The 14,407-nt window shown below is 39.4% G+C and overlaps 1 protein-coding gene across 15 annotated transcripts in view; it reads right to left on the minus strand.

Annotated features, from left to right (window-relative positions):
- Positions 1-14,407, minus strand: part of GIT2 (GIT ArfGAP 2) — a 46,922-nt gene that overhangs the window by 20,509 nt on the left and 12,006 nt on the right. For 13 of the 15 annotated variants that reach the window (XM_067700535.1, XM_067700534.1, XM_067700530.1 and 10 more), the window contains exons 8-12: positions 8,801-8,846; positions 7,631-7,682; positions 4,249-4,321; positions 3,905-4,002; positions 2,616-2,727 (exon numbers count right to left, since the gene is read on the minus strand). In XM_067700535.1, coding sequence (XP_067556636.1) covers positions 2,616-2,727; positions 3,905-4,002; positions 4,249-4,321; positions 7,631-7,682; positions 8,801-8,846 — 381 coding nt within the window. The remainder of the gene's footprint in view (positions 1-2,615; positions 2,728-3,904; positions 4,003-4,248; positions 4,322-7,630; positions 7,683-8,800; positions 8,847-14,407) is intronic. The other 2 variants (XM_067700529.1, XM_067700525.1) reach the window with 1 other exon arrangement.

Raw genomic sequence — 14,407 nt, forward strand, 5'->3', positions numbered from 1 at the left:
AAACAGAAAGGAAATTGTTAAAGTGGAGCCTAGAAACTAGGTGATCAAAGAGTAGGCACATCGGCCTTTCGTTAGCTGAATGCCAGTGAGAGAGAGAGAAAGAGGAGAATGATCCATTGGACACACATGGGCACACCAGGAAGGTATGGTCTATAGGGAAGCAGGGATGACTCCATTGGCTCCAAGACATTTTGAATGAAAGATTTCACAAATTATCCAAGTCTCTCCACTTTCTTTCAGGCAACTCAAGCAAACCTCTAATTTCCAATATTGTTTCTGGATATTTCGATGGATAATATCTTGGTGATAAATTATGTTTACTTAAAAAGAATTTTAATTTTTAAAATTAATATTTAAAATATACATGCCGGGGCTTCCCTGGTGGTGCAGTGGTTAAGAATCCGCCTGCCAATGCAGGGGACACGGGTTTGAGCCCTGCTCCAGGAAGATCCCACAAGCCTCGGAGCAACTAAGCCTGTGCACCACAACTACTGAGCCTGTGCTCTAGATCCCGCGAGCCACAACTACTGAAGCCCACATGCCACAACTACTGAGCCCGTGCACCTAGAGCCCATGCTCCACAACAAGAGAAGCCACTGCAATAAGAAGCCCGCGCACCCCAACGAAGAGCAGCCCCTGCTCGCTGCAACCAGAGAAAGACTGTGCACGGCAACGAAGACCCAACACAGCCAAAAATAATTAAACAAAATAAATTAATTAAAAAATATATATATATATACGTGCCATCAGATTATAGAAGTGATAAAGATTCAATATAGAAAAATTGAAACTGATAATCATTCATAGCTATTGATACATGTGGTTCTATTTCCTTCCAGTCTTTTTCCTAAGCATATACACATACATACAGTCAATTTCATTATTTGTAGCAGTTACGTTCTATAAAGTTGCTGTGAAGAACGAATTAGCAAATACTAAACCATTGTTCTGACTGGAAACACAGGGTTAGTTTCCTGCAAACCTCTGATCACATTTTTGTCAACTGATAAATATATAACCTCGTTTTACATGTGATTCTCTTTAAAGACATCTTTAATATATGTTGTTGATCCATTAACATTGAACTCATGGCCAACAGCACTATAACTCACGCCTGAACGAACCTAGTCTAACACATGTATTTTCTCCACAAGGCACAACACGACCTTCTTGCATCTAGGAATCCTACACAGCTCTTCAGCACTCTACTTGGGGACCACTTCAAATAGGGAAATCACCAACAAAAAGGATAAAAATGTGAAAACTGTGGCACTAAATAAATCTCCAAAAGGACACCTGTTTACAGTATAAGAGTTGCAATAAGGCAGAGCATGGCCTTGTTCAATCTCAGCTGGGAACGTGCATTTTGGGTGACTCAAATTTCTCAGCATGTTGCATACAGCCACAAATTACCATCAATGTGCTGTCAGTATGATTTTGAGGCAACAAATTTTAATGAATAGGTGAATTGGCAAATACGAGATCCATGAGTAATGGGGATTAGTGGTATATTTATATTTACATGTGATATATTCACTTGTACATATGTATATATATAAATGTTTTCCTTACAAAATTTGGATTATACTAAAGCTTTTAAAAAAATTAATTTATTACTTTATATTATGTCATTACATAGTCTCTGAAAAAAAGTGTGCACTATTCAAATATGTAACTAATAATTGCTCTATGATTGCTTATTTGTTTCTAATGTTTCCAGTGCTATATACAACATACATGTAACATCTCTATTGCCTCTCAATTAACACCTAGAAATGGAAACACCAAATCAAAGAATTTGTACATTTTGAGACTTTAAAGGACCCTTATCACTGCACCTTCACCAAAATTTAATAAAGTTTCTTAGAACTTGTTTATGTCTGGTTGAATAAGTAAAATCAAGAAGAACAAATCGCTGTCAGTTAACGATTACTATCTCTGGGGAATGTGATGCTGACTGAAAACTGAATCTTTACGGTATGTATTTTTCCTGTTTACATGTTTTTCAATTTAAAAATGTATTATTTCTACAATTAGAAAAAAACAAAAAAGATACAGCATCAGTGCTGGGGAGGAAGTATGTTCCCAAGCATGGAGACAGGACCCTGAGCTACTGAACAAGACTCAAAGGGCACCTCGGAAATAGGTGCTTGGTGCTCTCTTCACAATTTTAAACCCCAATAACTCTTGCTGTAGACATCTAAAGTTTATAGCGACAAATTCTAATTATGGAGAACTCAGTCTTGTAGGTAAACAACAGCAGGTGAGCTGGAATTTCAGTCAAGAGGGTTTAGTTTCTTATGTCCTTTAACAAGATCTAAGTCAGACTTTTGAGTTAATTTCAGAATGCAATTTTTTAGGGAAGACAGGTGACCCAAGAGGCAAAAAATCATATATAAAATAAATTTGAATCACAGTTAATAACGCTGAAATATTTATAATTCACCAGGACTCAAAGAGAGAAACTTGTCGTCACAACATAGCACCAGTAAAACTTACAGGGCTTTAACTAAGCTGTGGTGTCAATGACTGCTTTAATTATTTTTTATAACTTTAACACTCGTGTGAAGTTTTAAGGCCAAAGAAGCAAACATTTAGAGGTCTGAAACAGTTACCTTTTGAACTAGAGAGAGGACTACCTTGCTGTCTCCTCTTGGCATCACTGAGAATGTCGATAACCAGAGTGGCAAACTCATGGGCGTTAAACCGAGCTAGTTTCTGTCTGCCCTGAGGGTGAGAAAATAATTGGAAATATTCCCAGATGTAAAAATACACACATATTCACATAAAACTAGTCAGACTACTGTTAAACTTCGGCAAAGACCTTCCAGCATGCTCAAAGTATCATCAATCACAGCCATAACTGAATCAAATTTAACATTTTCCTTGTGAACAGTTTAAAACCATTTACATAATAGAACAATATAACATTTAAGTTCTCACAATGCATATCTATTTTTGTGAACCAAAACAAAATGGCTCTCTTAATGCTTTCTTTCTAATATCAATTCAGTTCTGAAGTAGGCCTACTAATCAAAAATTAATTTGAAGGGACAAATTTTAAAATTTCAACATAAAGTTATAGTCTAGATGCTGGGACTCTATCATTATATATAACCAGTAATCAATGAAAATGAAAAGAGCTTCATAATTTACTCAGCTTCACTGCTCTTGGTGGATGGTTAGGCTTTTTTCAGTGCTCTGTTATTACACACAGTGCTTCGATGAAAATGTGCATAAAGCTTTGTATTTTTAGTTGATTAGAACATATTCCCAGATGAGGAATTCCTATGTGGAAGGATGCAGTTAATTTTGAGGCCTCTGAAACCAGTTAACAGATTGCTTTTCTGAGGTCTGCAGCAATTTAAACTCTTATCTGTAGCATGAGAAAGCCCATCTTGCCACATCCTTACCAGTCTGGAGTATCCTTTAGTATGTATTGATACTTTATTAAGTTGATTGATAAAACTTTCATTAATGCCTTCAGGTTGCTTTCTTTGATTACTAATGAGATTAAACATTTCTTCACATTTGAAAGCCATTTATTCTTTCTTTTTTTCTTTCTTTTTTTGCCCTTGCACTTGTGGAATCTTAGTTCCCCAACCAGGGATTGAACCCGTGCCATCAGCAGTGAAAGTGCGGAGTCCTAACCACTGGACCGTGAGGGAATTCCAGCCATTTATATTTCTTTTGTGAATTGTTTTATATTCTTTCCCAGTCATCTATTAACTTCTATTGCTTTTCTTATCAACTTGTGAGGGGGGGTGTGTGTGTGTGTGTAAAGGATATTAACATTTTAATCAATCAAAAAATCTTACATACCTGTCCTGGGAAAATAAAATACCATGATATCAGCCATTCCCCAAATATCACTACTAGTGAGTTTTTGGACTTGGCCACTTGCCTGGTTCCGTGTCGATGAATACTCGGGATTGACTGGAAGGAAGGGGACGACGGTTGTCTCGGTCACCAGGGTGCTGTGATTTTGCGTGGCAAGCCAGACTAGCCAGAGGAAAGAGCCAGAGATAGAATCTCATCACCACGGGCGCCACTGCTCCTCTAAGAGCCATGGCTCTCGCATTACTAGGTAGACTAGGGGCAGCACACTCCGAAGCCAGCATACACAAGAGTCAATGTTGACACACGTGTTATCAGGACAGTAAAAATTGGGCAAAACACTGAGGCTGGCAGCTTGTTGCTGCCTACTGATAACAGAAGCTTAGTAGATAAAGCCACATGTTAAGTCACCTGCATCAGTCTCTCGCCTGTCAACTTCATCGTACACATCCATGGCAAGTTCTTCAAACAAATGATTACTTAGCTGAAAGTAAAAAAATATCAGGAACACAAGGGACAAGGATTAACACTAGGAAAATGAGTGGGAACTGCGACTTATTCACCCTTCTACCTCCAACGTCTTATCCAAAGCCAGTGCTTACTTAGTAAATGCCCACCATTATTAAACAGACAGTAACATTTCCAAAATAGTACAGATCCTCTAGAAATACCTGCCACCCACAGCAGCCTCCCTCCTGATATGCAGATAGGGCTGTGCCATAAGGGAAGCAAGAGGCATCTAAAGTGCCCATCTCAAAGGCAGGGTCCAGTTCTCCGCTCTTCGTGTGACATCACCTCTTTAAAGTCTCTTCTGCTCTTTTGAGAATGTTTGCCAGTACCCGCTCTGCCCCCAGTATATGGGATCTGAAACCCTTGGTAGGATAAAGAAGCCAAAACACACCATTTTGAGAGGATAAAACGTGCCACTGAAGGAAAATAGCACCCAGACCTCGGTTAAGTCTCTCTGCTGTCTTCCTCAGTAGGGGTCCCCCAAACCCCTACAAAACTACCTGAGCGTCCCCTACCAAGGACAGCCCGTCTAATCAGTACATTGTGCAGTGTCCCAACAAAACAATCCCCACAGACTGGGGTGCCCTCCTGGCAGCAACTGGGTCTTCCTCAACCCAGAGGAGCCTAAGCCCCTACCAGGCTGGCTCCAGCTCTTTCTGTACTTTTTGCCTCATGAAACCCTGCCGCTCAGTGGCTGTTACTTCTGAGTTGACTGCATCTCCACTCTGTGAGGGAAGATGCTGAATTTGTTCCATCCTCTACTGTTCCCTACATCCCCACACAGTACCCGGCACCAAGATGGGACCCAGTAAATATCCATTCATACACTGACCAGAAGGTACTTCATGCAGAATTTAAAGCTGGCTGCACACACCTCATTAAACTCGTTAAAATGGGTACAATGCATTGTTAGGTGACAAAAGCATGATATAAAATTCTATAATTACGCTTCAGTTAAAAAAAAAAAAGGTAGGCATCGGAAACAAGAATTAGAAAAAATATACCAAAATATTGAGCGTGAACCCATTAAGAATATAGTAAATGAGGATGATTCCCCTTCTCTATTTTCCAAATTTTATCTAGTGTGGTTACATTACATTTATATTTAAAAATAAACTCTGAGAGCCTTTTGCTGGATAAGGTGATGAAGGATTGGGAAACTGAACTTGTACCATAAACACCCAATCTGTTTCCTCTAAGGGGCTACAAGCTAATGTTATTATTACTAACAATAACTACAGCAGCAACACTGTTGCGGGCTTACATCCCAGGAGCCTTGCTAATACCATCATCATTGTAAATACAACACCTCTCTGAAGACAGGAACTACTATTATACCACTTTACAGAGAAGGATACCAAGGCACAGAAGTTAGCTTACCTAAAGTCACAAAGCCAAGAAGTGATGGACCTGGGATGCAAGTTTCTCTTAAAATGTTAATATTTACTAATTCAAGGAATACATTAGTGGTCTTATATTTCTCCCAGCTTTTCACTAGGGAGGGAGGAAGGAAAGAGGGAGAGAGGGAGGGAGGGAGGGAGAGAGGGAGATATTGTGGGATAAACACTGAATTAGCACTGATAGGAGGCGGAGACCACAGCGTGGGGGCAGCTCACACTCACTGGGCAGCTCTGACTTGCTGCCTCTGCTGGATCACCATCTCCCTTTCTAGGAGAGGACACCGAGGTACAGAGAGGTGAAGGAGCTCGTCAGAGCCGAGATCCACACCTGACCAGTCTGACCCAGAGCCCAAGTTCTTGAGAACTATGCTCAACTTTGTCCCAGATGTTTATCTAGTGCCTGCCACACGCTAGAGATATTACAGACATAATCCCAGCTTTCAGTCTAGCAAATGTAGACTAGGATAGTCAAGGGGAGCTTGGATTTTATCCATGTTTGAATTATTTAAAATAAAAATTGGCTTACATACTGTTAAGTAATTAAAAGGAAATCACAGAATATTCACTGCTGACTCCAAAGCTTATCATCCTAATCATCTTACTATATGACCTCCTTAATTTAAGAAAGGCAATAAAAACACATACACACAAAACTGCAGATAGAGAACACAGAGACACCAAATTGCATAAAATACATTTATTTCATATTACAGTTAAATGCTAGTAATGAGAAATTCATTTAATATAATATTTAGTACTTAATATTATATGAAATTCTAGTAAAGAGTCTTCTATGAAAAGGGGAATGAAGAGTAAGACATAAATTAGGGGAGTTGCAAGTTCAGAGTTAGGCTTTGGGAAAACTCCTACCTACACTGTGAAGGGGGTCAGATTTCAGCTACTTGAATGATGAAAGGGAGGGTAGCTGGGAAAGCACAGCAGGCAAAAGAGGATTCCTGAAAGAGGACTTGAAGGTGGCCTCCGAGGGTGCTAACCCTTAAAGAAATATTTAAACGCGCGCACCCACCCACACCCACACCCACACCCACACCGTGGGAACCAGATGGGAAGCAGGGCAAGAACTGAAGGGTGAGAGTGGGATGACGCCCATAAAGGCTACGAAAAGAAGTTAAGAATCTTGGTTCTGATCTTGAGAGCAATGAGAACAGCTGAGGCGGATAATCGGGTGGTTAGAACGGCTGGGGAAGCACCGGGCGAGACTTCATTTGTGGGGACTAAACAGAGAAACTGTTCCCAGAGGAGTAGATTTCTCGGGGTCCTGACTAAGGCTGAAATGGGCAGGCTGAAGAGAAACACAGAGACTAAAGTGAGCTTGTGACCTGCAGAACTGGGCAAACTCTGAGCACATAGCTGAGGCAGAACCAGCAGTTAAAAGCCTACATTTACAAAACTCTGATGAATGGCGTGGGACACGCACGACAGTTAGCGGTGGCTGGATCCCAAATAGCAGCTAGTCAATCTGCAGTACTCACCATTCCAGCTTCAGCTCTTATCATTCTCTAGCATCCTATGAGCCTACAGGAAGTAATCCCAAGAAGTGTGTCCCACTTATTCATGTACATTGAGAGAAACTAGGGAACTCTTACGGGGAGAAACAACTTCCTAATGTCAAAGGCACAGTCTTCGCTTTTAAAATGACAGAGAAAAATGCCATTATTTGAAGCCAAGCCAATAAACTGGATATACTAAACTTACTAGTACTTTCATTCTTCTTTGCTACATACTCGATGGTCTGCTTCTGATTTAACATCTGAGAGCATGAAACAAAGTCATTTGATGTACTAGGTAATGGGCTAAGAACAGGTATTAGCAGGACACATGGTTTTCCATACTGGAGTTCACTAGGAAAGAGAGATACTCACAGACTGAAGTTTCTTCTTAGCAGCTTTTGCCAATTCAGACAAATCCAGGCTGCTAAGAAAGTGTACAAAACTAATAAGCAAATAAATAAAACCATTTTCATGAGCTCTGTAGAAGATTAAGATAGCCAAGGGATTAAGATATTAATTACAGTTCATGGACAAGGTCAGAGGCCAAAATTCTACAGCCCAATCGTCAGTGAGGAAACTGAACAGAACTTAGTGAAAGTATCTCCCAGAAATACCATAATCATGCAAAGTGGTAAACTGAAAAATAATCACCTACTAACCAAAAGGCAAAATTATTGCCAGGTTAGTCCCCAGGCCCTTTATGTGAGAAGTTGTAATTTTTAAAGTATTAAAAAAAGCATGCAGAGGAAAATACAAAAAGGGCAGAATGTTAAAAAACAGAATGGCAAGATTACATATGGAATAGCAATTAACCATTTCATAAACTCTTGACAGTACTTATGCAAAGTTTATTGGCTAAATCAGGGTTTAAAGTTCATTTCTGCAGCCGTGAACTCATCTGACCTTATAGACCAGGGGCAACAGATTATTACCCACTTTTTGTTCGGCCTATGAGCTAAGCATAGTTTTTACATTTTTAAGTGGTTGGAAAAAAAACCCCAACAAATGATACTTCATAATATGTGAAAATTATATGAAATTCAAATTTTAGTATCCAGAAATAAAATTTTATTGGAACAGACATGCCCTTCATTTACATAGTGTCCATGGATGCTTTCATTTACAACTGGTAGACTTGAGTAGTTGTGGCAGAGGCTGTATGGCCCAAAAAGCCTAAAATATTTACTATCTAGCCCTTAACAACAACAAAATTTGCTGATCCCTGTCATAGACAAAGGCTACACTCTTATAACACAGAAATATTCTGTGATATATCCAGAGACACAATATACTGTCACAACTAGCTAAAACTGTGACAGTATCTCTAACTCCAATTGGATTAGCAAATTTCTTACTTGTGCTTTTTCAAACTTAAGTTTTATATGGTGGTTTACTTACAGCCATCTTATTTCCAAATTGCATAGCCATAAAAGAGAAAAATGTATGGGCTTTGTTAAACACAAAATATAATACACTTAAACACTATACAACCAAGGAAATACTAGTGACAGATAATATTGATTGGTATTTCAATGACCTTACCTGTCTGCCATTTGAGGTATTATAAAGTGCTGTCCATTTTTGTGATCTGAAACAGAAACCAAGTCAAAGTTTTGTTCACATAAATATTGATAAGATCTGTAAAGGAATACCATCATTATTTTCTCAATTTATGTTTTGCAATTAGTATCGTCCCATAATTATGATCTATAATGGGAGAAACAGAAGTTGCCAGATTGACTACAACTTCTCAAAATCTGGCCAGTAGCAAGGATCATTTCCTTATTTTCTTCTGGTACAAAGGTCCCAACGTCATTAAGTGGAAAGCCTATGCTCACCCTAATCCTTACGCTGTTTGTCCCCAGTATAACTAATGATCTTCAGCCATGGAAAGGACATTTAGGGAGCTGAAGTAGCTTGGAGCAGGCTTCCATCTGCTCTCCCATGTGGGATGGTGGGGCTTCCTTGAGCTTTAGTGGCTTACCTTCAAATTAATCAATGAGCATAAAACAGTCAGGGCTGGCCCAGGTGGTCTGGGCAGGTCCAGGCACGGGCTCTGTCTCCTATAATGCTGACTGAGTCCTAATCAAGCTTGTGGAGGACACTGATCATGTGTCAATGAGTAAAGCCGCTATGAGCATTCACATACAGGTTTTTGTGTAAGTGTAAGTCTTTGCTTCTCTTGCGTAAATACCTAGGACTTCTGGGTTATAGGTAAATGCATGTTTAACTTGGTAAGAAACTGCTAGACTTTTTTCCAGGGTAGCTCTATCACTTTTCTAACTGCAACGTATGAGAGTTACCATTGTTCCACACCTTCCCCAGCACTTGTGTTGGTTTTTTGAGTTTTATTTTGGTCATTCTAATAGGTACTTAGTGGTATCACACTGGGCTTTTTTTTTTTTTTTTTTTTTTTTTGCGGTATGTGGGCCTCTCACTGTTGTGGCCTCTCCCATTGCGGAACACAGGTTCCGGATGCGCAGGCTCAGCGGCCATGGCTCACGGGCCCAGCCGCTCCGCAGCATGTGGGATCTCCCCGGACCGGGGCACGAACCCGTGTCCCCTGCATCGGCAGGCGGACTCTCAACCACTGCGCCACCAGGAAAGCCCTTAACTATAGTTTTTGCAGAGCAAAAGCTAAAAATTTTGACGAAGGCCAGCTTATCAATATTTTCTTCTAAGGATTGTGCTTTTTGTGTTACATTTAAGTATTTTATATAATCCAAGACCACTAAGATTTTCTCCTATGTTTTCTTCTAGAAGTTTTAAAGTTTTAGGTTTTACATTTACATCTATGATCCATTTTCAGTTAGTTTTTTAAAAAATATTTTACTTATTTATTTGTTTATTTATTTATTGGCTGCATCGAGTCTTAGTTGCGGCACGCAGGATCTTTGTTCAGGCATGCGGGATCTTTTGTTGCAGCACGTGGGCTTCTCTCTAGTTGTGGCATGCGGGTTTTCTCTTCTCTAGTTGTGGCGCACAGGCTCCAGGGCACATGGGCTCTGTAGTTGTGGCGGGGGGTTCCAGAGCGTGTGGGCTCTGTAGTTTGTGGCACACGAGCTCTCTAGTTGAGGCGTGCGAGCTCAGTAGTTGTGCCATGCGGGCTTAGCTGCCCTGGCATGTAGGAACCTAGTTCCCTGACCAGGGATCGAACCCATGTCCCCTGCACTGGAAGGCGGATTCTTTACCACTGGACTATCAGGAAAGTCCCCTCAGTTTTTATACAAGGTGTGAAGTTTAGGTTGAAGCTCATTTTTCTGCACATGGATATTCAGTTGTTCCAACACCATATATTGTACTGTCCTTTCTTCATTGAACTGCCTTTGCGACTTTTGTCAAAAGTCAATTGAATGGGGCTTCCCTGGTGGCGCAGCGGTTGAGAGTCCGCCTGCTGATGTAGGGAACACGGGTTCGTGCCCCGGTTCGGGAAGATCTCACATGCCGCGGAGTGGCTGGGCCCATAAGCCATGGCCACTAAGGCTGTGCATCCAGAGCCTGTGCTCTGCAACGGGAGAGGCCACAGCAGTGAGAGGCCCGTGTACCGCAAAAAAAAAAAAAAAAAAGTCAATTGAATGTATTTGTGTGCGTCTATTTCTGGATTCTCTATACAGTTTCATTGATCTGTATGTCCACCTCTTCACCATAACCACTGTCTTGAGTACAGCAGAGCTTTACAGCAAGTCTTAAAATTGGGTGGTGTGATTCCTCCTATGTTACTACTGTTCTTTTGCAAAACTGTCTTGGCTATTCTAGTTCCTTTGTTTTTCCATGCAAAATTTAGAACCAGGATGTCCATGTCAATAAGCAAATCCTTTAATTGCATTAAATTTACAAATTAATTTGTGGAGAATTGTCATGTTAACTATATTGAGTATTTCAATCCATAAACATAGTAGAAACCCTTTTTCAGGCTTTCCTTGATTTCGTTCATCAGCATTTTGTAATTTTTGGCATATAGATTCCACATATATTTTGTTAGATTTATACCTAAGTATTTACTTTGGAGCTATTATAAATGCTATTATTTTTCTAGTTTCAGGTTCTAATTGTCCACTGTTAGTCTACAGAAATATGATTGATTTGGGGTTGTTCATCTTGCATTCTGCAACCTTGCTAAACTCATTCATTAGTTCTAGAAACTTTATTATAGATTCCTTGGGATTTTCTACATGGAAATCATTTCATTATGAATACAGGCAGTTGTATTTCTTCCTTTTTAATCAGTGTGCCTTTTATTTGGTTTTCTTGCCTTATGGCACTGATTAGGATTTCCAGTGCAATGTTGAATAGAAGTGGTGACAGTGGACATTCTAGCCTTGTTTCTGACTTTCAGGCAAAAGCATTCAATCTCTCATCATTAAGGATGATGTTAACTGTGGCTTTTCAATAGATACTCTTTATCGGATTAAGGAAGTCCCTTCTATTCCTAGTTTGCTAAGGTTTTTCTTTTTTCTTTAATCACAAAGGGATGCTGAATTTTATAAATGCTTTTTCTGCATCAACAGGTAAGATTGTACAGCTTTCTTTTTTAGTCTGTTAATGTGATGAATCACATTAACTGATTTTCAAATATCAGTCATATATCTGGAAACCCCACTTGGTATATTACATTTTCCTTTTTACATATTGTTGGATTCAATCTGCTTATAATTTGTTGAGAATTTTGGTGTCCCTGTTAGTGAGGGATATTTTTTGGTGCCATCTTTGCTGGGTTTGGTATTGGGGTAATGCTGGCCTCATAAAATTACTTGAGAAGCATTTCCCCCCACCTTTTTTTTTTTTTTACTGTTTTTTTTTTAAACATCTTTACTGGAGTATAATTGCTTTACATGGTGCGCTAGTTTCTGCTTTATAACAAAGTGAATCAGTTATACATATACATATATCCCCGTATCTCCTCCCTCTTGCGTTTCCTCCCACCCTCCCTATCTCACCCCTCTAGGTGGTCACAAAGCACCGAGCTGATCTCCCTGTGCTATATGGCTGCTTCCCACTAGCTATCTATTTTACATTTGCCTCTCTCTCACTTCGTCCCAGCTTACCCTTCCCCCTCCCCATGTGCTCAAGTCCCCCCTACCTTTCTATTTTCTAAAAAATATCACATAAAACGGATGTTATTTCTTCTTCGAATGTTTGGTAGGATAGTCTCATTTTATGTGCAAAAATTGAAATGTGAATTCCGAATACTTAAAAATATCTGTAAAGAATTATAACTGCAAAGCTAGCAAGCCATGTGAGTCATAAGCCACACTGATTGTATTGCTGTATGGCAATACCACTTCAGCTGGTTCACAGTATTTACTAGTGCCATCATCTGGGCTAGGGTTTTCTTTAATGGAATGTTTTTCAGTACAAATTCAAGTTCTTTAAAATGTAGGATTATATATTTACATTATCTCTTTCTTCTTGGATAGGTGTTGGTAGTTTGTGGCTTTCAAAGAATTGGTTCATTTTATCTAAGTTGTCCAATTTATATGTACAGTTATTTATATTTTGCATTACCCTTTAATGTCTGTGGGTTTTTTAGTGACATCTTCCTATGTGTATTCTTTCCTTTTTTCTTTGTCAGTATGTCTAGACATTTACCAATTTCATTAATCTCTACAAAGAATCAGCTTTTGGTTTCATTGATTTCTCTCTACTGTTCTCCTTTCTCAATTTCATTGATTTCTACTCTTTATTATTTCTTAATTTCTGCTTGCTTTGGGTTTATTTTGCTCATCTTTTTCTAGTTTCTTGAGGGTTGGGAAGCTTAAATTAGGATTTGAGACCTTTCTTCTTTTCTAACATAATAATTTAATGCTATAAAATTTCCTGTAAGCCTTGCTTTAGCTCCATCCCACAAATTTTGATTTGCTGTCTTTTCATTTTTGTTCATCTGAAAATATTTTCTAATTTCCCTTAAGACTTCCTCTTAGACCCATGGATTATTTAGAAGTATGCTGTTTAATTTCCAAGCATTTGGGTATTTTCCACTTACATTTTGATTATTTATTTCTAGCTTAATTCCATTATGGTCAGAGAATATACTTTCTAGGATTTTAATTATTTTAGAGTTGCTAAGGTTTGTTTTATGACCCAGAATATGGTCTATCTTGGAATGTTTGACTGTGTACTCGAAAGGAACATATGTTCTGATGTTGTTAGGGAGAGGATGCTATAAATGTCAACCGGATGCAGTTGGTTGATGGTTTCAGTTCAATATCCTTGCTGATTTTCTACCTCTAGTTCTATCTATTAACTAAATGAAGACTGTTGAGTCTCCAACAATAATTGTGGATTTGACCTTTTCTCCTTTCAGTTCTATCAAAGTTTGCATCCTATATTTTGCAGCTCTATTGCTGGGTGTGTACCCATTTAGAATTGTTATGTTTTTTTAGTGAGTTGACCCTTTTATCGTGTTGTGTCCCTCTCTATCCCTGCTAATTTCCTCTGCTCTGAAGTCTACTTTGCTTGATATTAATATAGCCACTCTAGCTTGCTTTTTGTGTGTGTGTGTGTGTTACGCGGGCTTCTCACTGTCGTGGCCTCTCCCGTTGCGGAGCACAGGCTCCGGACGCGCAGGCTCAGCGGCCATGGCTCACGGGTGCAGCCGCTCCACGGCATGTGGGATCTTCCCGGACCGGGGCACGAACCCGTGTCCCCTGCATCGGCAGGCGGACTCTCAACCACTGTGCCACCAGGGAAGCCCCTGCATCACATTCTTTATGATCTCTTTCTGGGAGTGCGATGATACAAATGTTTTGATTTTGTCCCATAGGTCCCTAAGGCTCTGCTCGGTTTCTTTTCCTCCTACTCTTTTTTCTCTCTGTTGCTCAAACTGGATTATTTTTAGTGATCTATTTTCAATGCACTCTTTTCTTTGCCATCTCCATCTGCTATTAAGCCCAACCAGTGAGTTTTAAAATTTTAGTTATTGGATTTTTTAATTCTAACATTTCTGTTCTGTTCTTTTCTATATCTTCTATTTCTCTGCGGAGACTGTCTATATTAGATTTGTTTCAAGAACGTTCACACTTACTTCTTAGAGCATGATGTTACTATCTGTTTTAAAATCTTTATCTGATAATTCCAACATCTGAGTCATCTAGGGTTGGCATCTGTTAACTACCCTTTTCCATGCAAGTCTTTGGGATTTTCCTGGTT

The sequence above is a fragment of the Pseudorca crassidens genome, chromosome 12, assembly GCF_039906515.1.
Source record: "Pseudorca crassidens isolate mPseCra1 chromosome 12, mPseCra1.hap1, whole genome shotgun sequence".
Classification (NCBI taxonomy): Eukaryota; Metazoa; Chordata; class Mammalia; order Artiodactyla; family Delphinidae; genus Pseudorca; species Pseudorca crassidens.